Below are 26173 nucleotides of genomic sequence, written 5' to 3'. Positions count from 1 at the left end.
AGAAAGAGACATGAGGCACATCACAGGCTTACTGTGTTGCTAGAATTTTTGAACTGGACACCGTTTTTGATAGAAGTTTTCAGTTTTCTCTTAAGTCACTAGAGGTTTAATAGATGAGGACTGATGCTTCATCTCACTTTCTACCTTGGTGAGATGAGAATCACTTAGTAAACCAGCTGCAGCACGTCTGTGTGGGGGTGTGTTGTGACATGCAAGGAGGGTGGGCAGGCACAAGATAAGACAAGGTCTGTGACTGGAAAGATTGGACAGTATAAAGTAAGGCTGGTGTGGGTTGTGACTGTGATCACAGAGACCAGTGGCAGGGAGTGTGAGCAGAGTCCGAGGTATAGCTGTGGTGGATCAGCCACTGCGGGGATCTCTAGAGTCTTGATTTTACCAGGTTGCTGGGAATGGCTACATGGTCCACAGTGTACAAGCGACTAGCTGCTGATGAAACCAGAGAGTAGCGGGGGATAGTGTGGCATGGTGCCACTGGAATGATCTGCCACTTTAAAAAATATTTACTGCAATCGGAGTGCTTTGATTAAATTAGGGTGGAATGAATGGCTCCCACACCCCCACAGCAGGAATCACCGAGTCCTGGAGGTTCTGCATTGTATCAACAGAAGATGAGCTGAGTATGTGCATCCTGAGCATCTGCTCTACTTGATTGTGGCTGTGTTGTGGCCAGCTCTCTCAAGTCCTGCTGCACAACTCTCACATAACTGACCATAACCTCAAACTTGGCCAGGATGAACCTGTTCTCTCTTCAGCTGCCACTGACAGGACATTTTATTAGTGCAGGAAAAGAAACTGAGACACAGACAGTAGTCTACTAAGGGTTACAGAGAAGTAACGGTATGCATGAAATATGAGAACTAATTTGGCATTTATCATTTTACATGCTTGATAAATGCACTACTCCATAATCATTCACATGTTTATCATAAGCGACCTATCAATCCAACTTGTAGAAAAACCTTACTCAGTTGTTTGGCCACTTACATTTTGATTTTAGTTTTATTGAATGTTCATCTTGGTGATGCACTAAGAAAGTGATTTGAATGGAATAAACAAAGGTTCTGCAAAAGTCTAGTCAACTCTACTTGAGCTGAAACTTAAAGGTTCTCTAAGGAGTTAGGAAGTAACGCAGATGCATTTTTAGTGGTTCGAATACTCAGCTACCCCACAGTTGGGGATTCCGTCTCACATGTGCTTAGTGTCACTGTGCAATAGTTCAGTTCTGTACTGAGAATTTTGGTTTCTTTAAAAACACAGAAATAGTATAAGGGTGTGTTTTCACTCTAATCCCAGGTAGGAATACGGAGCTGCATCATATCATCCACTGCTGGTGACTATGATTTGCCTCATGCTCTGGGGGGGGAGGGTGGGGGTGGGGGGGTGGGGGGGAGGGTTGGCAGCCTCAGGTAGTTTCTGTGATTGTGTAACATTTGGAATTCTGGGGACTCTTTAGAGGGTATATTACATGCTAGGTCCCAGAGAGGTTGTCTGGAATCTTGGTTGGTTGTTTATGGGTTTTTGGTTGTTGGTTGGATGTTGCTAATCACAGTTTGTTAAGTAGTCATGTGCAAAGAAGAAACAACAATAACAAGGCATTAGATATACTAATGGCAAATATCAAAGGTGCCTTAAGGAACTTGACACCCCTAATGAGCAGGAAATAGTCTAATGATAACTCCCTTTCTCCTCTGCCATTGTGTTAGGGAGCTGTGTGTAGTGAAGGCACCACCTCTGTATTACTAAAACACTGATGCTGGGTAGACTGATATGAGGAGTGACTTCAGCAGCTTGGAATAATCAGGAAATTCGCCAGTCGTACTTGGAAGTAAACAGTGTATTGGGTTAACTGTTAGTATCCAATACTCGTGCATTGAATACTACATCTGGTAAAGCCAATAGCTTTTAGTTTTCCCTGTCAAATGAGTTTACAATTCTTTATTTTTCCTTCACCAAAAATACTTTTTTCATGAAACATATCCTGTTTACTATTTCCCTTTCTTCTCCCAATTGCTCCTTCCCTCACTTCCCTTCTGGATCCACCCCCTTTCTGTCTCATTAGCAAACAAACAGGCTTCTAAGGGTTAAGGACAGGAATGGGACAGGATGGATGGGGCTGGATGATTCACAATAAAAGTAACACGTTGGAGTAGGCAAAACAAACAAATAGAAGAAAATGAGCCCTCGCTGCCCCCCCCCCCAAGATACAAGAAACAGATACAGACAGGTCCACTCGTTCACACACTCAGGAATCCCATAAAATACTAAATCAGAAGCCATAACATATACTTAAAGGACTTATAGGATAAAATGGAAGCACACATATATAAATAAAATAAAATAAATAATAATAAGATAAAGCAAGAAAAGCCCTGATGTGACGTTATGAGACAAGAACACTCCCAAAATGCTGTTGAGTTCATTTTCTGTTGGCCACCTACTACTGGGCATGCACCCTGTCCTTAAGAGTGATTTGTTTTCCCAGCGATTCGCCCTTGGGGAAAACTAAATTTTCATTTATAAGTAGTTATCGGTTGGAGACAGCTTCTGGGTTAAGGATGGAGGCCCTATTCAGCTCTAGGGGCTCCTCAGGTGAAGGTACTTGCAAACCCATGTGGCCTTTGTGCACACTGCCTCAGACTCTGGGTTTATACATGCTGGGATCCTCTTAACTTAGAGGAACCTGTCTCCTTGTTGTCTTCTATCCCCTCTGGCTCTTCCTCTCCCGCCTTCTCTGATCCCTGAGGGATTTGTTGAAGACATCCTTTTTAGAGCTGAGTGTTTCAAGCTGGCTCACTCTGCATGTTGTCTGGCCATGGTGCCATAGGAGGAGGCTTCTCTGATGATGGCCAAGGAAGCAGCTGGTCTATAAGTACAGCAGGAGTCATTAGGAGTCATCTCACTGCAGTCTTCTTTTGGCAGACAGCAGCATTTGGTTTTACTTTAGGTCCCTGGGCTATCTAATCTCAGGTTCTTGGTTACCCAGGCAATGTTGGGTATGGATTCCATTTTGTGGAGTGGCCTTAGGTCAAATTGAACATTGGTTGCTCACAAGCTTTGTGTCATGATTGCTCTAGCACATCTTGCAGGCAGGACACCATTGCAGATCCCAGGGTTTGTGGTTGGGTTGGCATTTACATTTCTCACTTTGTACCAATGGCACTAGTACATAGGGGTGAAGGCTCTGTGATGGCACTGGCTGGACTTTTCCATGTTCAGTGAGCTGTGCAGGTGTTTCCAGCAATAGGACCTTGATGACAGTTTGTGGAGAGCAACAGCCTGGGTTGTTTAGGGATCCCTTGGCCAACAACTCAAATGTGTGATCCATTCCTGGTACTGAAAACCTCATTTGGTGACAAGAGATGTCCACTTGGGGCTGTCTCATTATTTGATGATCTCATTTAGATCACCTTCATGCAAGTATACATTTTTAGGAAGCTTCTACTGTATTCGGTTTCCGTACACCTCCTCAGATAGACCTTAATTTTAGTTCTCTCTTTTATTTCCTCCCTCCTCCCCCTCTTTCTTTCTCTTCCTCTTTCCTTCTCCCCACCACGTGATCCTCCCATTCTGCCCACCCCCCAATCTGTAACAATCTATTCTGTTTTCCTCAGGGACTTCTGGAAACCAAATGGGACATAGATACCTTTATCTTTTCTATTTACTTATTTAATTACTGTATACATGCTGGGGTTGCGTTCATGCCCTTGCACATGCTAGGTTAACGCTTTACTATGGATCTATGCCCCTAACATAGGAGTTCAGGTTCAGCCCTTCCCTCATGCCAGCGGTACCTCTGGAGTAGATGGTGACATGGCATCTGACCTCCCAACATGGATGGTCAGTTCTGCTGACATGTCTGATGCTCTTAGGGCAAGATGTTGTGCTACATATGTAGCTTCTTAGGAAAAAAATCAGTGTAAGATTTCATGAAATGTCTTGTTTTGTTACTTTTATGCACTTATTTTAAAAATTTCCTTGTATGCACACATGTTGCTGAAACAGAAAGATGTTTCAAACAAACACTTACTGTGTGTTAAGCATATTCTGCCTGTAGCCTTATTCTTCCCATTAGGTCTTCTGTGCTTTTCTAGTTTTGCCTCTATGATAATGTACTATATGCAAATATAATTTGCATGTTTTATTAAAAAACATCTAGGATCATCTCAGTTTGCATCTGTTTTCCTGAGAATGACAACAGTTCATTCATTAGCTGAATGCTAAGTAGACTAGGATACATCAGACGACAGGTGAGGGGACAAGACCGAGATAGAGATGGAGCAGGGGGAGGAAGGGAAGGAGGAAGAGAGGGAGAGAGAGAAGTTGAAGGAGAAAGGGGCTATATGAATATGCAGAGGACATAGAGGGAAAGTCTTCATTGTTTTATTGTAACTCTTGAATTTATTACAAGTTCTTTGGGAAGCACAGTCATTGTTTTGATTTTATATTCAAGTAACACATATTAGGTACTCCAAGATGGTTTACATAGCTCAGCAGCCAAATCTCTCTCTCTCTGTTTCTCTCTCTCTCTCTCTCTCTCTCTCTCTCTCTCTCTCTCTCTCTCTCTCTCTCTCTCTCTCTCTGTTTCTCTCTCTCTCTCTCTCTCTCTCTCTCTCTCTCTCTGTCTCTCTCTCTCTCTCTCTGTCTGTCTGTCTGTCTGTCTGTCTGTCTGTCTCTCTCTCTCTTTAAGCTTTTCATACAGGTTTATGTATTCACTCTCAATCCACAAACCCTCTACACAACAAGATTGCATCAAATAGACAAAGATGCAAACTGCCCTTCTACATGAGATATTAGACCTGTAAAATCCTTAACGTTCATAGCTATTTAATGCCAATCAATATCACCTGGGTCTAGCTGGTCCTTGGGAACCTCCATGTCGCCATGACCTTCCTCCTCCGTCCTCTGACCTCCCAAATCACCTGAGTAGGGTAATTCCGCTTGATTTGGATGGCAACATAGGCTAGTTGGGGGAATGTATACTTTGGAATCAAATTAGAGCCCAGACCCATCTGCTCATTATAAGCTGTGTGGCTTTGTGCAAGTCTGCTCCCAACTTCAGCTTCTCACGCCTTGGGTAAGGATAATGATGGGAATTATGTGGTGATTATACATGATACTCGTCTTCCTATACCACTTATTAATTGTGTGGGCTCTTTAGCCGAGAATCTAAGTTTTCTGCCCCTAAGTTTCTATGTAACTGATTGTGGTAACACCAGCAGGAGAGCTAGCTCATGAGTGAAACTGTATCTTCCCAGGGCCCTCAGAGGGTTTCCTGGGAAACTTAGTATTTGAATCGGACCCTGAATGGTAACAATGTGTGAGCATGTAGAATTGCGAGGCCGTATTTTCTGAACTGTGGTATGTTTCTGTAAAGGCTCTTGATAGCATAACAAAGGCTCTTTTAAACTGTAGTTTGGCTAAAGACATAAAATTACTACTCAAGTGGATGATTCTTAGTTCAGTCTTGGTAAAATCTGGGTGTTACTAAATCTCAGCAAAAGCCTTCCTGCTGGGTGCTAAGAAACCACCTGTAGGTGTGGTTGTTTGCAGTTGATGGAAGTGTGAAAACCTATGTGGGTGATTCTTTGAGGCTCAACACTGTGAGTCTGTTTTCCTTTGGCCTTAGGGAAGTGTGGTGGTTGTTTGTGTCTAATCTGCAAGTTGTACCTTCTCAACAGTGTGTCTAAAAATCAATTTAGTGTACAGTCCCATCTGATGTGCTTTCTGAAGGCAGCCTTTTCATTCACCACAGAGACAGAGGTTTACTCATTGGTGGAAAACTAAACCGCTGGGGTGACCGAGTAAACCAGGACTTGGTGGGCAGATTCTAGATGCAGTGCTGCTGGTGCATCTAGAGGCAGAGCAATAGCCTTTTGGGACATTTGAGGTTTCCAGGCACGGCTTAGGTCTCGATTATTATGTCTGCACCCACTGCCGACAGTGATCTCATTCATTTTACGGCATCAGTTTCACGCGTACGTTTATAATTCCTAACTTACTCAGCCTAGAGCCAGATATCTGAGTGTGTGTTTATTATCTATGTTCCGAATCATACAAATGCAGTTCACAGATGAGCTCGGGTTTCTAAACCTGGGCACTCTGTTGTGTTGATAGTAAGCCTTTCTTTTACATCTGTGCAGTCAGAAGAATGGTCTAACTTAACTTTACAGTGTATCACCACTATCTCTTTTGATATGGAGGATCCACCACTTGGTACTGGGAGGTGGTGAAGATTTAACTCATTAGCAGGAGGTCTTCGGGCCCTGGAAGAGCATAGTGGGAAGTTACCGTTTCCTCCTCTTGGCCAGTTGCTTCTTAGCTGCCACAAAGTAGTATTGTTCTAGCACATGTTGTTTTCCATTATAGTGACCTCATGGAGCCCCAGAAGCCAATGCAATGCATTGACTGGAACATTCAAAACTGTGAATTGACTGAGGTACTGGGTGTGGCAATGGAAAGCTGGCCAAGGCAAGGACTGTACCGTGCGTCCCTGTAGCCACAGTGCCAGTCTTCACTGTCGCCATCCTGTGGACTCTTGGGATAGCTTCATAGCTCCATTTCTGGCTTCTGTCTTAGAGGGCTTCATCAGTGTCGATAAAAGTAGAGAAGTAGAAAGGCCACCACAGGCTAGTCTTTTTTCCTAACAGGGGATTTAAAATTCCTACAATCCCTGGACAGAACCTTTAATAACATTTTCTCCAGCATCCTGCCCTAAAATTGAGTGGGGTAATTATTTCCCTGAGGCACAGTCAATGAGCTGTAACGTAAGAGCACTCCAGTGGAGCTGCTCCTTAGTCAGTGCACTGCAGTGTAAGCATTCCAGTGGAGCTGCTCCTTAGTCAGTGCACTGCAGTGTAAGCATTCCAGTGGAGCTGCTCCTTAGTCAGTGCACTGTAGTGTAACAGCATTTCAGTGGAGCTGCTCCTTAGTCAGTGCACTGTAGTGTAAGCATTCCAGTGGAGCTGCTCCTTAGTCAGTGCACTGTAGTGTAACAGCATCATTTGGGTGTAGCAGCCTCGCGATGGACAGTTGTCCTGTGTGTCCCAGATAGATTACTAATCCTAAAGTCACGAGCGTATAATGCAGTGCACTTACTATCAGATGTGAGCAAACGTAATTCCATGTCTTTAATGATTTAGAGTGTACTTCAGGACTGGGAAGTGCTTCAGGTTTATCATTGCTCAGGAAAAGGGCTGCTTAGTAGAGATTTCAAGTTGAGTTAGTAGTGTCAGAACAGCAGCTTCTGTCTTTAAAAAAAAAGAATGGTCTATCAAGCATATTTGTGTTTAAGTCTTACCTACTTAGATTCTGGTAATGAGTTTGTTTTTTAGTAGTGATGGTTGACAGATTGGCTTTATTTTTACTTTTAAAAAGTAAAGTTCTGCTGAGTTCTGCAAACATTTCATTTGACTTAACTTTAAAATTTTATGTTTATTTCTTGACCATGTAGACATGAGACTCCGTGTTAGTGACAAAGTAGACTATACTAATGAGAATTTCTTTGTGACATAATTATGTAGATTTAAAGGGATGATGTAGTTTTAATTATGCCCTTTAGCTAATGCACGTGCATATTAAATTCACCGTGTGTTTTTGTACTTTCCTCTAAAACTTTGCTTTTCTCAGGCCCTGATCAGCTCACAGGAATAACCAAAAGTTATGTAAGTTAAGCTAAAGGCTGTCAAACAATGTCTTCAGATCGCCAGTTCAAAACACACCTAACTTCAGGTTTGAAACAAAAAGATGGCTCCTGGTCCACAGTTCTCCTCCAGGGTTAACAAGAAGGAAATTGCAGTCTGCGTATGTTTATCTGCCTTCCTCCTTCCCACATCAGCAGTGCTGCTTGGCTGTGGTGTACTGAAGTCAGATCACATTCTTCCCCTAAGTTACTGTGTTAAAGCTGGGGGGTGTGAAGTAAAACAGTGGTATTTCAAAATGATGGTTGTTTCTCGTGTGTGTGTGTGTGTGTGTGTGTGTGTGTGTGTGTTTTACCTCTTCACTGTTTTTGACTTTGTTTTCCTCCATGTAGGCTCTCAGTTTAACAAATAGCTACCTAGAAGCTATGAAGTTTGTTTATCTTAGGAGAAAACTATGAAACCACCCAGCGCCGAGCATTTCTTGGTGAGGGTTTGTTTTTATGACAAACTGGATTAGGCAAAAATCCTCAGTAAATTTAAGATAAAAAAAGACAAAAAATTAAAAGTTCTAAATTATTATTATTATAATTTTCCATTTGAGAAAGGGTCCTAGGTTAAGAACCTAGGACAAACTGGCCTTGAATTCACCTTTTTAGTCAAAAATGACCTTGTCTTCCAAGTTCTGAGATTCTTCCAATGTCGGGCTGTACTGAAAATAACAGAATTAAACTAGAGGACCAGATAGAAGCTATTTTGGCATCATTACAGCTGTGGTGGAAAGCTACCCCAGGTGAGACTTGTGTGAATGGACAAGGCTCTGTTACCCATAAGCCCACTGGATTTAGTTTGTGAGTTGGCTGTAGTTTGGCAGCTCTTAATTTAAAACATGTATTTTTATTAATTTAAACCAACATCCATCTTGTATGTGTATGTTGTAGTTGCTTTTATGTGCTTTTTATTCATGGTCATTATAATGGCATATGAAACCGGGTAATACTATTTCTTAAAATTTAACATGGAAAACTACAAACATACAGAAACTTAAGTCCACTTCTCCATCACATGAAGCAATTAGCTCTGTGCTTCTACACTGGATTTGCCCTTTATTCATTTGTTTTTCATTTGTTTTTGCTGGGTCTTTAGAAAACATAGCTCCAACTGCTTATGTGGTTGGTGTAGGTCAGATTTCTCTAGAGAAACAGAATCAGTAACACAGACTGGTACAGAGAGCGGAGTGTGTGTGTGGGGGGAGAGGGAGGTGGGGAACCGTCTTAAGTGATTATGGAGATGGAAAATACCAGACTCTGCTGCGTGAGCTGGAGACTTAGAAAAGCCAGTGGTGAAGTTTAGTCTCGGCTGGAGGCTGGAGAGCCAGGACACCTAGCAACTGGAGGGCAGTTTCTGCCAGTCAGGCAGTGAGGGAGAAGGGTAGATTCTCTGTCTTTAACATTCAGTTTAGGCTTCCATACGTTGGATGGTGCCCATTCATGCTGGAGAGGGAAAAAGCCACTTCACCCAGCCAGGTAAAACACTCAGCTCTGTGCAGACGTACCAGGCCCCCATAATCCAGTTACGACACAGTCAGCTGACATAGGTGCTCCTGCGCTTTGGTTTATGTTTTTAATCTATTGTGTTACCAAAGAACAAGCCAGTTCTAAAAAGACTTGCTGTCATCTATGGCACTATGTCCCTTCCTATTCTGTTCCTCATTTTTCTGTAGGAAGCTGGTCCTGTCAGCTCCAACCATTCAGGAATTCTTCCTAAGTGACTCACCCTCACATTTCAGTTTCTGCCACCCAAGGGGGCACACTGGTGGCCATAGCCTAATGTTTCACCTGATGGTTTGGCACTAGAATGGTCTTCCCAAAGCAATTATGCTAATATTTGACTTGTTAATTTATCGGCCAGAATTTGCTTGTAAAGAGCCTTCCCAGGTCATCCTGAAGATTGATTTCCCCTGAGATGTGCTTCACAAGGAACAGAATAGTTTTAAATCTCACTTTATAGATTGGGTTGGGATCTCAAAAAGTTAGGTAAATTGCCTGATGTCATAGGCCCCATGACAGGTGTAGCAGAATCAAGCCCAGTACTGACAAAATGGTGCTGTGTTTTTCAGAACCAGCGCTCAGGAACAGCTCGCACATTGTTGCTCTGTGATCTCAGTGAGAAGTATGTAGTGTGGTTTTAATTGTCCCCGCTTCTGTTTCAGTAGAGGAGGGGGTACACAGTTCCATCTGAAAACGAGAGATAATGTTTGAGAATAGGTGAGAATAACGTGTTCAGGCCCCTGCTCCATCACACAGCAGCTGTCTGCTGACTGTGGACAAAGTGTTTCATCTCACCCCCGTCCAGTTTCCTCATTCCTGACATGAAGATTCTAGTAGTACCTTCTCTAAAGGCTCTGTAAGTATCAAACAAGCTGTGCCCTGCACACAGTAGGTCCTCAGTATCATTTTGTTTTCTGTAGTCAAACTGTTCCGTAGTTGTACCTTTAACTCTGTCAGCCATTTATTCCGAGCTTTAGACATATCGCAGGGATCGTCAGGGAAGTGACAGGAGACCCTTTATTGATGCAGAGGGCAGTGGTTGGCCAGCCATGACCTGACTGTCCTGCAGGATTATCGAGTAAATTTACAGATTTCGTTCTTATCAAACGAAGAGGGCTGGTGGGCTTTTGTTTCTGTTTCTGAACACGTCCTACTCTGACAGTAGGAAAAGCTGTCAAGTGAACTTGTGTCTGTTCAGCTGGACACGGAATACTTTATACTAGGTAGAAAAGCAAGATAACCCTTCTGCCTGTGCCGCCTTCCCTCTCTTACCTGTTAGGGGCACGGAGGACACTTCATGTAGATTACACTTCTAATCTCTGAGCTTTATTCCAGAGGAAGTTTTGGAACGTGTGTAGAAGGCACTAAGGGGGTCGTTCGCATTGCTTGTAAGGAGTCTCGCTACTTCCCACGTGTGATTCGGTGAAGTCTCGCAGCTGGTACTGCGTGCTGGTTTTGTTCTGCTTCTGTCTGAAGCTGAGGGTGGAGGTGTGTGAGCGTTTGAATCCTGGGCCTTTCCTCTTTGCTTCTTTGTACTGATCTTGCTCATTGCATGGCACTGACGAAGCTTGTTACTGTATTTTTCTTGAATTATCCACTGTGTTTTGAGCCATGTTCGAAAGGGCAACTGGCTTATAAATGATTCTTTCCATTTATAAACTTACTGAGAATTTGAACAAACTTTGTATGTTGCCCTGCATTTTCCATTGCATAAGTCAGCATTTAGGTGAAGGTGATGCCATCTAGCTGAGGTCACATGGTCAGTCATGTGATTTTGTCTTTACAGAGATCAGCACAGGCTGTTCTTTATCAGTCTCTACCATATTGTTTATGTGGAATTGTACCAGGCAGACCGAGGGAAGAAGTGTGTGCACGCACTTCAGGTTTTAGGAAAGATGATATTACTCTGAAACCACACAGTTAAGTGTTATTTCTGTACTGTATGTCTTGGAGTTGTGTATTTAATTAGTGAAACACTACTGTACAATTAAAAATAGAATAGAATAAAACTATTTCATTCAGGTTTTAAATCTCAGTTGGTTTCTTTTTGTCCAGTAAAGGAAAGTATGTGTACAATTCTGTGTCATGGGTATTAGGGAGATAGAACAAAGAACCTGGTTACCAGTGAAGAGCGTTGAGCTGCAATCTTAAGGTGTGTCTGTCCAGGGGCTTTACAGAAGCACACATCCTTCCAATTCTGTCTTACCAGCAAAGCGTAAGTAGAAGAACCCTGGGTCCAAAGCCAAAGGTCACAGCCAGTACCGCACAGCATCTTGGAAACCCTGAAAAGCTGTACACACACCGTTCCCCACAAATCTAAGGAGAATATGCCTTCCTTGTGTGTGCATCTCCAGAGTTAAATCAGTTTCCTGGCAATGAGGTTCTTCCTAACCTGTGGGCTGTGATTTTGCATCTCATTCAGAATGAGCCTCCTCAGCTCTGCAGGAGCATGGTAACGGTTGGTTGACGTTTGCTTGGGTTCCTTCATGATCTTGGTCAGGTTAGCCTTGCTACACTGTGTTTTCCCCCCATGTCCTCATTTGTGTGTGGCTGCTGTCATCTCAGTGTTGGTGGCTTTTTGTGAGGAGCAAAGATAATCTCTGTCAGGTGTGGAACGAGGTGGAGCTTTTGTGCCCGGGAGCTGTTGTCATTTTCTTTAAAAGCTAGAGATAATTAGACAGTATGAGTGCACATTTGAGATGAGAGAAGGAGGCTCGGTGTTAACTATGGGTAGTATCTGTACACAATGCTGCCTGAGTTTCTTATTTAAGTTAATGGATAATTAAACATGAAAGATGCAAAGTATAATATTGATGATTCTTGAAACCAAACTATTGATGAATAATGAAGTTTCCTAAGCCTAAAATTTACATGTGTTTCCCCCATTTTCAGTGATTACTAATTGCAAGTCAGATGTTTTTGAAAATATAACTTGAATATTAATTTGTAAGAGTAAATTGAATGGAAAAACCCTACACTTTAACATTCGATTCAACAGTAACAATCCCAAGGTGAGTTCACTGGCCCTCAGCTCTCACGGCAGCTCTTTGCACTGGTAACTCTTGTTAGTTACTCTTGCTTGTGAAAACCAATCATGTGTAAACAAGGAATCATCTTGTTAGTTCCTTAACTTGTCACAGCAGCTACTGAGCCACAGTGACGTGGCTGAAAAGGTAGTTGAGACTTGTCAGGGGAAATGTTAGGAATCAAAGCTAACTGGTGTGGAGGAGCTGCGTTTACACACCTTGCATGAGCACCCTGGTTTTACTCAGGTTGACCTTGAAGGCCACGTGGTTGAGGATCAGACTAAAGGTGGCCCTTCCTGTTTTCCCTGCGCCCACCTCTGTTTTCTTTGTACTCAGAGTTCATGAACCTGATTCGTTTTCCCACTCCCGGTCAGTAATCCCAGCTGGGCCCCTGATTCACTGGTTCTGTAACACTGAAAACAGTGGTGTCTGTTATCTTGTAGGTCAGTGTTCTGTGCAGACCATATAGAGTCCTTGGGTGCTGAGCTTCAAAAAGATGGATTTTTAGGTTTCTGGTCAGAGGGCTGGTGGCTTTGCAGCATGTCCTCCGTGACTCAAAGGGGCTCCTGCCAGCCACAGGCACTTAGGGGCGATCACACCATTCAGCACGTTTGCGAGAATGAAATTAATTGGATGATTAAAACCAAAATGCCGACAGACTTTTGTTTGAAAAAGAAAATACATTTTCCTTTGTGGTACCTCTGAGCTGCATATGCCCTTGTGACCACATTTCATTACAGCTACCGAGCATATACTTGGAAAGTCAAATCTCACAGCACCTTATAAACTGATGTGAAATGACATAGTATCTGTTGGAAGAATAGCTTTGATTTTGTACCTGTACAAGATAAATCTAATCTTACAGCCAGACTACCCGTAATATAGTCCCAATGCATCACAAGTATTTCAGGTCAACTTATTTGATCTAGAAGGAAGCAATTGACGATCAGTAGTTTATCTTTCAATCTGGGAAATGGGAAGAACCGTAGGACTTAGAAATAGCATTGGATGCTGCTTCACTTGCACATTCACATTGGAAACACATTAATACAGTATTGGAAATGAACATGTCCAGGGTCAGTGAGACAGCTCAGCAGATAAGGCCCATGCTGCCAAACTGACAGTCCAAGATTGTTCCCCAGGACACGGAGATAGAGGGGGTTAACTGAATCCTACAAGTTATTCTCTGAGCCCCATCTGCACTGTGGCATGCACATATGTGCACACGTGCTCGAGCACACACACACATACACACACAATAAGGTATTTTAACTAAGAGTTGCAGGTACAAAGACTATGTCTGACGCACACCTTGGCTGAACTAACTCCCTGGGAGTGTCGATCTCACTTAGGTACCTTTATCGCTCAGAGCAGAGCCCCTATTCTTTCATCCACGAGGATGACATGGGTTTGTTTTATAGTGTTAAGATTTAAGTAAAATAAATGTAAAAGCATAAAAATAGGTAAAATGCTTCCCAGAACACACCAAGCGAATTGACATCCATCATTGCAGCCCAAGCAGCTTCGCCGGAAAGTACGCACATGCCTGGAACGGAGAGCTCAGCGTTACCGTTTAGTTAGAGTTTGCTATCACTCTTTCAGGATAACAAGGACGTATATCCGCCTCGCCATCAATTTTTAGTGAGGCATGTCAGGAAAAAGTGTGGTTTCCTCAGCTTAAAACAAGCAGAATTTTTAAAATTAAAGTTTCCATTAAATTGATGCCATCTCAATATATATATTTTTGGATCCAGGAACTATGGATTGGCAGTTCACTCTTAGAATTATTTTGTGACAAAATGTCTACTTGATTTATGTAATGATAAAACAAGAAAGAATGACTGCATTCCTCTAGTTTCCCTGTAATGAAGTATCCAAAACCCAGAAATACGTGAAAGGTGTTTTCTCATTTCTTTAACGCCTCTGGATCACTTCCCTTTAGCACGTCTATTGTTTCTGCCTAAAGATTTTTCTGCATAAACTTAGATTTTATTGTATTACTGTTTTGAGTTTCAGGCTGGCCAAGTAAGAGGTGACTCATGCCCTTTAAATCATGCTAGAGACAAGTCAGTGGGGTTGGATCAGCAGTGTGTCCCCACACTGTCACCACACAGAACTAAACCAGCTGGAGGGTGTTCACTTCTTACTTGAGAAATGCAAGGAACCCAGAATACCACCACCAATGAGCTGCAGAGATTTGAAGGTGTAAGCTCAGAAGCATGCCTCAGATCTCCTCAGAGCATGGGGAGTGCGCATGGACTGTTTAAGCCACCAAGGGAGAGCCCAGTGTGGTTAATTCATGTGTAACCTGTAGGAGGGTCTCTGCGCACCTGTGTGAAAATCTCCCCACGTCACCTCTGGAAACGCTCGGCTCCATGTGCTTTATCATTTGTGAATGCTACTTTGTATCTCTGAACAGAATTTTGAAATGAAAACATACATCTTTTTTACTTTCAGCCTTCTTTTGACGGCGTCCCACATAATGCTCAACTGTCTTTTTGGTTAAGGAAAAAGTTTAATTAATGAACAAGGAGCTGTCAGTGTTGTGCAGGACAAAGAAGAAAAGGCAGAGTAGGGCATCTTTCATGTGGTCCCGTTGAATCCCAGGTGAATGCCACAGTGCTGAGCAGCATCTGAGATTATATGTTTCACTATCAGATGAAGGCCCAGCTGAGGGACAGAGGTTTGGGTGCAGTGTGTCCCATGGCGGAATTGAGGTGACTTCCGTTGCATACCGGGTCACCTTGCCCCCTTTCTCCAGGGAAGCACAACATGTGCTTCTTGAACAGGCACATGGCAATTTGCAAGTTTATGGTACATGATGTTTTCATAGCAGTGAGGAGAAGAAAATGGTTACATGGACCAGGAAGTTTGAGATCTGGCAATGCACCGTGTGTTTCCGTGCATCCTACTGAATTTAATGAATGATTCTGAAATGAGTTCACTATGGAATGTAGTAGGCGTCGGAAACAGAAATGCCCCTGCATCGAGGCCATTACACATTCATGCTGGGTTTGGCACAACTCCAGCCTAAGTCATGTACCTGGCTATACTTAGGCATGAAAGGAGTCTGGGGAGCAAATGTCACTGTGAACTGGGCGGTGCCGGCATGAGCAGTCCCTTAGCTCTCCTCTGAACTGTCTCGTGCACACTCATTGTCTGCTGTTGCTCAAGTTGCAAAAGTAATACTGTGGTTGTATTTCTTCAGAGACAAATTGACTTGGGGGTTATTAGCATTCAACAAATTACTCTTTAAAGCTGCACATCAAAATATTATCCCTGTAATTTTGGGCGTGTTGTGTTTCTCATTCTGGGCCTGCTCATTTGTATGCCTCAGAGGACACCAGGAGCAGCATTGGAATTTCACTGAGCATTAATCTGCACATGAAGAGCTTGTGGGCCTGTGATCCCAAGAGCTGTCCAGGCAGAGCCCCAGCCTTAGATCTGCAGTTTCCCCAGCCTTGCTTGCTGTTAGTCTTTCGCCATTCAAATGATTCAATTTAAATTAGTATAAGAAATTCTTTCTGTAGGAACAGCTGTTTCTTTAAAACAGAATGGGAAATAATTTCTATGAGTGTTGAGTTTATGACACAGTGATCTAAAAACCCACAGTAGTCATTTCCCTAGCAGAATGGTGATTTGGAACATTATTCACACGCATGTATTTGAAGATAATATGCATGTGCATGATCAGAAAGAGGAGCATTTTGCATAATATTCAAGTAAACTATTGGGGTAAAATTATAAGCAATTGATTTTTTTTAATGTCTCCAAGTGTGATATAGCATAGAGTATCAATTAAAACAATTATATTAAGGGAGGAATCCTTTACATAGTTACATACTATAGGAGAATCTTAATACCTAAAGACATTTGTGTATTTTTACATAGCTGAAACAAATGGAATGAATCCAGTATAAAACTGGACTTGGAGACTTAGTGAGATAATCATATTACTCCATTATCTTAGCTCTAAAATGGGAATCAGAACATGGGGAATGTTCTTGTAAAATACTGCTTATTGTAATTTGAGTGACAGCTTTTAAGTTTTGTTTATTAATTCTTTGAGAGTTTATTAGTATGTATTTTAAACATACCACCTCATACCCTTTCCTTTCTACCCTCTTCCCCCTCCCATCTTTTCCCGTTGAAGTCTGAGACATTATCTCTTCTCTTCTTTCTTCCCCAAGTCCAATGTGTTTCCCAGCTTACCTTGTGGTTGAGGCCTGCCATGGCGTACAGTTAGCCTGTCAGAGGTCATATCTTTAAGGAAGCTCACTCTCCTTTTAGACGTCGAATATCGATCATTCCTCAACTACTGTTGGAGTTGTGTCCACCTTCCTCCTCCTCTGCTGGAATTTGGTCTGGCTAGAGCTTCCAGAGGCCTTATGCATGCTGTATAGTTGGTGCATCTCCCCTGCATGCCTTGGAAATCATGGCTTCTCTGACGTTATCCAGTACCTCTGGCTCTTAGAGTTTTCCTGTTCTCACGATAGCATAAGTCCCCGAGCTGTGAGGGAGGGCTGAGCACTCCACATCTTTGTAGGGTTGTCATCTACTTCAAGAAAAGGCTTCTCTGAGGAGGACTGAGAAAAGGCTCTCTTGTCTGTGGTTATGAAATAAGTCATTATGGGCCATATGTCCATTTAGAAGAAGAATGCACTGGGTTTTCTCCCAGGGCCTATGGCCAGAGTTCTTGTCTCCCTTAACAGTGTCTAATATAGGTTTCACTTCATGGAGCAATGAGCCTTTGATGCAATCACAAAGTGGTTGGTTATTCCTATAACATTTGTTTCACTATTAACCAGTGCCTCTTCCTTGTCAGAACAGCTGTGGCTTGTGGAGATCACAGTTGGGTGAGATTGAGGCTTACTTTTTCTCCAGTAGTACTTTTTCTCACCCTCTAGCCAGTACAGATGAAGTGTTCAGGTGAGCACAAGCTTGCCTACTATCTTCTAAACTCTGTGACTTGAGTATGCAGTAAGTTTTTTATTAATTAATTAATTTAATTAATTTACTTTACATCTTGATTCCAGCCCCCTCCCTTCTCCCAGTCCCACCCTCACACTCTCTTCCCCCATTTCTCTTTCTCCCCCTCAGAGAATGGGAGGTCCCTCATGGCTACCAGCTTGCCATAGTACATTAAGTTGTAACCAGACTAGGCTCATTCTCTCCCACTGGCCAGAGAAGGCAGCCTAGCTAGGGGAAAGGGAAGGCAACAGAGACAGCCCCTGTTCTACTTGTTAGGGGACCCACATGAAGACCAAGGCACACGTCTGCTATTTATATGTAGGGGGCCTAGACTAGTCCATGCGTGCTCACTCTTTGGTTGGTGGTTGATTCTCTGTGAGCCCCATGGGCTCAGGTTAGTTGACTCTGTAGGTCTTCTAGTGGTGCCCTTGACCCCTCTGACTCCCTCAACTCTTCTCCCTACACTTCCTTAAGGCTCCCAGAGCTACGTCTGATGTTTGGCTGTAGTCTCTCTGTTTCCATCAGCTGCTGGATGAAGCTCCTGTCTGCAAGCATAGCAAAGTATCATTAATAGTGTCTCTAGTTAGGTTGGCTCTCTCCAATGAGATGGGTCTCAAGTTGAGCCAATCTTTCCATCTCTGCTCCATCTTTAACCCTGTACATATTGAAAACAGAACAAATTTTAGGTCAGAGGTTTTGTGGATGTGTATTCCCTTCCCTCCACTGGAAGCCCTGCTTGACTACAGGAGGTGGCCCAGTCACTTAAGGCTCCATATCCCCCACAGCTAGGAGTCTCAGCTAGGATCACCCTCATACCATCCAGGAGCTTCCCCTGTCCCTGGTCTTTGACTTTTCCCAGAGATTTCCCTCACCCCCACTGATTTCCATTCTTTCCCTCAGCCCTTCCCCCCACACCTGGCCACACCCATGTTCTGCCCCCACCCCTGTCCCCTGAGTTCCCTCTCTCCATTCACCTCTGATGTATATTTTATTTTTTCTTCCAATTGAGATTCAAACACCCTCCCTTGCACCCTCCTTGTTATTTAGTTTGTTTGGCTCTGTGGGTTGTAGTATGGTTATCCTACACTTATGGGTAATGTCTGATAAGTGAGTAGTACATACTATGAGTGTCTTTCTCGGTCTAGGTTACCTCACTCAGGATGATATTTTCTAGTTCCATCTGTTTGCCTGCAAAATTCATGATGATGTTCTTTAAAAACTTGTTTGACAAGTCCATGGTCCCTGCCCATTATGTGTAGATCTATTATGTTTCAGGTAGGTGCAAAAGACAGAGATTAACAAAAAGGTGTGTCTTGAAGGCGTTTATGTCCTGATGCTGACTCTCCACCTCTTCTGAGACACTGAACTGAGTTCTCAGTCACAGCACAGCCCTAACCAAGTCCAGTATTATTCTAGCCTGTGAGCAGAAGCCATCCCTAGAGAGAATACGAGTGTATGATTGCTCCATTTGTCTCCCTCTTACCCTCGGTCACTTCTACAGTACCAAATGGCAGTTCTTATCTATAGAATTTCTAATGCTGCATGGAAGTCCAGTCTGGTAGAAGGCTGAACACAACTAAGATGAATTGTTCCTTTTGGTACACTGGGGCAAGCTCGTCTGCATCCTTCACCACACATGGGAATCAGTTGAGCTTTGGACAAGGGATCAGCATGCATATACTGGCCACTCAGTGCTATTGTGCCTAGATAGGGGCTTGACGTGATAGTGGTTCTTAATGCTGTAGCACATGTTTGTGGCTGACAGTTGATAAATGCATAGCACATATAATTGTGTACAGTTTATAATACTTGATGATGATAACTGATTATTTTTATATGTTTCCTATACTATTTTATTTCTAGTCCCCAATTTTGAATCAAACCCAGGACCCTGTGCATGCTGGATAAGCACTCTACCACTGCATCTTCAGCATTAGACTTCACTTTTTATGGTAACTTCCGAGTGTTCTCATACTTATAGCACTGGACCTATAGCCTAGGAATAGAGTCTTTGCCCAGCATGTCCAAGGCCCTGGGATCCAACCCCAGCACTGAACAGAAAGAAAGCCCAAACTGTAAAAGCACACCATATTATGTCAGCAGCAGCCCCATATGTTGTCCGTCTCTGAGTTGTGTCAAGAGACCACAGTGATTGACTATTCTGTCCACACAACTATGTAGACACTCTCCTCTCAGACTAACGTACACTTCTCAGAAAGTATATTCATTGTTAAGGATACAAGTCCATATTCAGTGATACTTTGAGAAGAAAGAGTTACTAAGTGGTTTGAAAGTTAGCTTTTAAAGTGAAGTGATATAAAATATAATTTTATTATTTATATTCTAATTTTCTCTCTCTCTCTCTCTCTCTCTCTCTCTCTCTCTGTGTGTGTGTGTGTGTGTGTGTGTGTGTGTGTGTGTGTGTATGGGTTTTGGTTGTGTTTATTAAAGCACTACAGACTGTAACATATAAATGTGTTCAGGAGACAGTTTACCATTCTCCAGCTGTCTTTTGGGCTTGCTCATGTTTGACCAACTTACTACCAACATTTTTATCTTTCATTAAATCTCACGAATGACAGAGATTTGTTACAGCATCCAGAGCACCTGTAACATGAAAAAATGGTTTCCTTCCAACATGAGTAGGATGTGAAAACTGCAGAAAAAGAGGCATTTTTCCCATTTCATGTCTCCCTCGAGTAGAGGCTTGGTAAGACTAGCATAGCACCATAAATCTAGTGTCTTAATGAGAAACCACGCTGTTGCTGTGAGGAGCAAACAGATAACCTGAAGCCAGACAGTGAAATTTACATAGCTCTCCCCTGGTGCAGCCATCTTCCTGCTTTGCTGAGAACACAATCTGTCAATAATTTGTTATGTGTGGTTACGAGAAGGCAGCCACGTTGCTTTTGGACTCTGATTCAGAACCTTCATCATGATCTGCAAGGTGGAGTAACCTGTCTGTAACATACCACCAAAAGGGGAGGGAGAAGCTTTTCTCTCCCTTCAGAGTCCTTCCTCTGGTGTGTGGTAAGCTGCCCCTTCGTAGTGAGTCCCGTTGTGTGTTGTTTGTATGAGAACGTGACACACTGCTCTGATCACACTTACACAACTCTGAGCATATATTCTTTCTGTATAAGGTATATTTGAATCCTGCAATTACATGTTTATACCCATTGACCTTAATGAACTTGTTCCTGACCTTTTTGTCCCTCTCACTGGGAAGAGCTGTAGTGTTATTTGTATGGTATGGAAGGCAGGCTGCAGCTTACAGCAACTTTATGCAAACACAGATGTACATGATCCTTACTACTATAAGATAACAATAGGGATAGTGTCGGGAGAGCTTGAACAGAAGCTAGACTCCGGTTAAACAAAGAGGTCAACAACTCATCACTCTGGGGCGTGTCCTGCCATGTGCTGACATTTGGTAGGGTAGGCCTATTAAGTGTGTTTCTCATTTTCCTTGGTTTAAGTTTATGATAAGTTTATTAAAACAGCCCAGTCCTTAGGTGTCTGTGCTCAGAACCTTAGGAATCAAGGCTGCTTCCATCATGCACTGTTGCCCACACTTTCATGTAGATGGGGTCAAAGGTTCAGCGTCAGCTCTTGGGTTGGCATTTATGAGTGAGGGACCAAGGATGGCCGTCAGATCTGAGCTGAGGCACCATAATGTTGCTAAATTAAAAGCATATCTGGACAGTAAAGCAATATAAAAATATTTTCTTGAGGAACTACTAGAACAGAGAGAATGAGGCCTTATTCTAGAATAGGGCACAGCCAGCATCAAACACAGCGTCAGCAAGTTAATATTTACAGTCAAAGAATAAGTGGATATAAAGTTAGGGGAAAGAAAGCCTGTGGTCTGTTTGCTGGATCACTTCCATAAGTGAGCCTTAGTGGAGAGCCAGCAGCAACTCTGCCATAGCTGTGAGCCTTGAGCCTGCTTAATGCAGATGGAGCCCGGACCTGCCCTGTCCACTCAGGCTCTGAGGTTTATTGCCCATTGGCACGATTATTTTTAAGCTAAAAGAAGACCCCCATTTTTTAATTTCTATCTATGAAATACTTTTAGTGTTATGCTTAGTAATGTCACAAGAAAATTTGCTCAAGAACTCTTTGCCTCAGCTTCCTGGAATATTCATCTTATTTAAAGAAGCATAGAAATAAAGTGTAACCTCTTATAGGCATTTTATTCTGTTAGAACTCTAAAGATTTTGCCCTTTGGAGATGACTCGTTAAATGTCCCCCGTGGCCTCTTCGGACTTAGCAAGTATTTCCTAGGCGTCATGGAGGAACACTTGACGTGCCCTGTGACACTTACACTTTCTGATGACTTCATTTCGAAAGTTTGTGAGCTTACCAAGTAGTAAAGCGGGGCACAGTCCTAAGACTCCCCTCTGGTTATAGAAATACTTTTATGGTCTGCCATTTGTCATGATCTGATACTCATTTCGGAAACTTGGTTGCTGTTCTCATAGTTCTCGTCCAAGTTACTACTTTATGTGAGACATTTAATTTACATTCCTTCTCTGTAAAGTTATGCTTTATCTAATATTGTATGGTTGAATAATCCTCTAATCAAACATACTATCAAAGGTACATTGTATGTCTTTGCTTGACCAATGGGTTATGGCCATCACCTAATGGAGGAATCAGAAAAGTGCCAACCACCAGGCACTGGAAACATTTAATGGGAGCATGAAAGTGCCCTGATCCACTTTCAAATGCTGTTGTAGACCAAGGAGTCCTTCCGTGTGTGCTGAGTACATTTTCTTGCACATTGGTGTAGAGCTGGATAGCCAGGAGCAACTGTTCACCTCAGTACAGAGTAGAATAACAAGCCACAAGATAAACCTGGGTGAATATAGTGGGGATCCTGTGCACCATGAGGAGAGACATCCTAAGGGAGTACAGGTATGCACAGGGAAATGCTGCAGAGCTGTGGAAGAGGCTGCCTCCAACTATGACCCCCAAGGTGAAGTATCATACAAAAAAGTCACAGCCTAAAATGAGGTCATTGGAATCTACAGTTTTTAAATATCTTATTACTGAGGAAATGCAGTGCCTTAGTTAGGGTTTTACTCTGTGAATAGACACCATGACCAAGGCAACTCTTGTAAGGACATTTAATTGGGGCTGGCTTACAGGTTTAGAGGGTCAGTCCATTACCATCAAGGCAGGAACAAGGCAGCATCCAGGCAGGCATGGTGCAGGAGGAGCTGAGAGTTCTACATCTTCATCTGAAGGCTGCTATCAGAAGACTGTTCCAGGCAGCTAGGAGGAGGGTCTTAAAGCCCACACCCAGAGTGACACACCTACTCCATCAAGGCCACATCTCCAAATAGTGCCACTCCCTGGGCCAAGCATATTCAGACCATGACATGCAGTGTTACGGAGAGAACTTGGGTTTTGGAATCAAACTTTGCTTTTCAAGTCTGATAATTATTTAGTGTTTGTGTTGTGTTTCATTTAACTGCAGTGTCCTCTTGTGTATCACCATAGGGGGACTGATTATCTGCACCAATAGTTTAAAAGCACCCAGCAGCATGCTTGGTGGTACCTAAGTACCTTCCAATGACTTTTAAGTCTCTTTGCCCCTCTCCTCATTCACTGAAAGTCCTTTATATCCCATTAGTGTGTTTTATGAACACAGAGGCAGGGCTTCCAGGTAGGAGGCAGTTGCAGAAGGAAATGCAGAAGACAGCATCCTTAATTTGAACTGAAGATGCATTTCATATGTAGAGCGAGTTAGGATGTGGCTATTGAAGGACAGCTTAACTGTCTCCTCCCTGAGAAAGTTTGTATTGTTTTCTTAAGAAGTTGGTTTAGTACACTTCAGACCAGGAGGCATAGCATTAACAGAAAAATCCTGTTCCTGTGTGTGTGTGTGTGTGTGTGTGTGTGTGTGTGTGTGTGTGTGTGTGTATGTGTGTGTGTTTGTGTCATAAAAGACGCAGGAGATACACAGGTTTTCCGAGGCCAGCTCTGGCAGTGTGTTCAGTATCCAAGGAGGAGATGTGGGTTGGCAAGTACTATAACGTAGGCACATGCTCACACACACTTGGTGGATGAAGCAACGCTCCAACAACTTTATTTTTTTTCTCTTAGTCCTTATATACTTTAATGAATGCCCCATGCAGGGGGGGAAACACATTACAATCACTTCTTAACAGTAACTTTTAATTACATGTCATGGTTACAAGTTTCATATTTTTAAAAACAAGTTATTCTAAATTCCACATCTAATCACTCAGCTTCTCCTGTGGTTTGTTTCCATAGTGTTCTGTATCCTAACGTAGTAGCTTTAATGAAAGAGGAGCAGAATGTGAGGAAGGCAAGTATTTTTAACAGCCAGATTCTCTTGTACTGGGAGGTTTGCAGTTACAAGAAAGGAGACAGACATCATGTTATTACAACTTCACACAGTTCTTATTTACCCGACATAGTCAACCATCTACCTATCTGTAGTGTTGTCACAGTAAAGCGCGTATACAGTCAACTAAAACACAGTAGGGCAGAGAGCTTTTACTGTTCTTGAGACAACAGAGAAGAAAGGGTCTATTCAGTCTGCTGGCTGCACAGCCCTGAGTCTTCAAGGCACACCTCACCTCACCAGCAAATTGATAGTTGAAAAGCTAGGAAAATCAGATTTTACAGTGGGCACAGAAGCTCAATCTTAACTGTGGACACTGACACCCAGTACTACCTTTGGTCCTTAGCCTGTCCCCTGTGGGTGACACTCAAGAGCCCTTTGCAACCAGGCTCACATTGTTCTTGTTCTCTGACCCTAGCAGGCCTTTCCTAGGTAGCTAGGAACATGCTTTTCATTATTGTGTTGTGCCCTAGGATTTCTGCTCAAGCAGCTGGAAAAACACCCTGACCTGATTTAATTCATTGTACATAAAGAGCACCTTGACTCCATCTTTTCAACTAAAGATACTTTAAAATGTTTCTTAGAAATCTTCAGCTAAATCATTAATCTATCTGAGTGGCATTGATTTTTGAAAAATCACTACTATTGTTATGCATTGATTGCTTTGCCCAACGGGGAAATTAGAAAGCTCCCAAGAATATTCATGCAAGGCAAAATCCAGGGTGACCAAGGCAACAAGGACTAGCAACAGCAAGGAAGGGGTCTTCAGGAAACAGGACCCTCGGGGCTTTCCCTTCCTGAGGTGCACTTGACTTTGCTGAACCGTGAGTTGTCCTCAGGCTCCAGTACTGACTGCAGATCCTCCTGCTGCAAGGCTCTTGCCAATAGAGTATGCATGTCCCTGAACCCCGAAGCACGGCATTCTTTGATCCTAGCTGGTATTGCTGATGCCATTACTGCTGTATCGACTAATGCTGTCTCTCTTTCTTCTCAGTTTGATAAAGGTTACTCTTACAATATCCGACATAGCTTTGGAAAGGAAGGCAAGAGGACAGACTATACGCCTTTCAGTTGCATGAAAATTATCCTGACCAACCCACCAAGCCAAGGGGATTATCATGGTAAGAATTGTGCTGGATGCTGGTGAATGGCCATTTGAATTATCGAGGGACCTAGCTTGTCTGTGTCAAGTTGGAGCCCTGTTACTCTGACAGTGATTTGTCCTATTCCTGGGCTCAATAAGCCATGTGATTGGCTTCTGCTGGAGTAGGTTTCGGTTACTTTTCATCCTCTGTTCTTATCTTGTGTTCTGTAAGGAGCTTGGGAGAGAGGTGTTTCAAAGCTGTGTGAGGTCGGGAAGCCCTAGTTTCAGAATAACACATTTTGTTGATGTTCAGAAGGTTGTTTGTCTTGCTACTGTCATCTGATCAGCAGAGATTAAGTAAGCAGTTTAACACATCCCACTGTCACGGGTATATATAAGTTTGCCTGAACTGTTCACACACACACACACACACACACACACACACACACACACACACACACACACACACACACGGTTTTTTGTTCAACAACACATTTTCTAAACTAATTCAATCAGCACATCTTTAAAAGCTTCCCATTTAGTATGTCAGGGAATGATTAATAGTTTGTATTAGTAACCTTTCTAGATTGCCAAAGCTTGCTGTAGCCAGATGTCAGTATTTTGTTTTGTCTTAGAATCTTAAGTCACCATAAAAAAAAAATACCTTTAAGCTGTTAAAAATTGGGCAATATTTTTAGGATCCCTCTCCCACCCTCTCTCCCCTCCCCACTTTCCCTTCTCCCTCCCCTTTCCCCTCTTCCTCCCCCTTCCCCTCTCCCTCCCCCTTCCCCTCTTCCTCTCTCAGGGAATAATATTCCAATATAACCTGGAATACCACAGGTTAACTTTGTTTTGATTGCTTCCATACTCATATATGAATCAAGTTGCTGTAAATATATGTGACATGGAATGTGGTTTATTTTCGAGTAGGTTCCATGACTGCTGCTTGGAATGTTTGTTCTGTTTTTTTCTGGATGAATACTTTGTAGATATGTTATGTGCATCTGAGAATAATGCAGTTTAATCTGAAACTTTATTGTTTTGGGTTAGGAGTTCTATTTAGAGATGACAGTGGGAATCAGGATTATTTTATTATGGCCTATATGACCTTCTATGTTTATCAGTGTTTCTTTTAAGAAATTAGGAGCCTCAACATTTGGTGCACATACATTTACAATTTTGTCTTTTCTATGAGTTGCTCTTTTTGTTACTATGCAGTGATCTCATTTATCTCTTCTGATTACTTCCGGCCTTGATGTGCACTTATTCAGACGCCAGAATAGCTGAGTTACTTGGTTTTCCATTTCTGTGTCCTTGGTAGATGTTTTCTATCCTGGGCAGCATAGTATGTAAATTAGTAAGAGGTGCATCTCGGAGGCAACAGGCAGGAAACCAGTTCCTAGTTTCCATAGTGTTTTAATCTGTAGCTCTTAAAAGTGCTTAGGATTTGCGTCTGTCTGCTGACGCTAGCATCTCTTCTTCTGGATATGAATCACAGTGTCCTAAGCCTG

General features: G+C 42.7%; 1 protein-coding gene across 2 annotated transcripts in view; it reads left to right on the top strand.

Moving 5' to 3' along the window:
• The window catches only part of PRIM2 (DNA primase subunit 2), a 179017-nt gene that overhangs the window by 128009 nt on the left and 24835 nt on the right, over positions 1-26173 (top strand). For both annotated transcript variants that reach the window (XM_080916744.1, XM_080916745.1), the window contains one exon: positions 24573-24699. In XM_080916744.1, the coding sequence (XP_080772870.1) occupies positions 24573-24699 (127 nt within the window). The remainder of the gene's footprint in view (positions 1-24572; positions 24700-26173) is intronic.

This window comes from Micromys minutus (assembly GCF_963924665.1).
Source record: "Micromys minutus genome assembly, chromosome: 5".
NCBI lineage: Eukaryota > Metazoa > Chordata > Mammalia > Rodentia > Muridae > Micromys > Micromys minutus.
The sequence above is the reverse complement of the archived record's forward strand: the minus strand, read 5'-3'. Positions and strand labels throughout refer to the sequence as shown.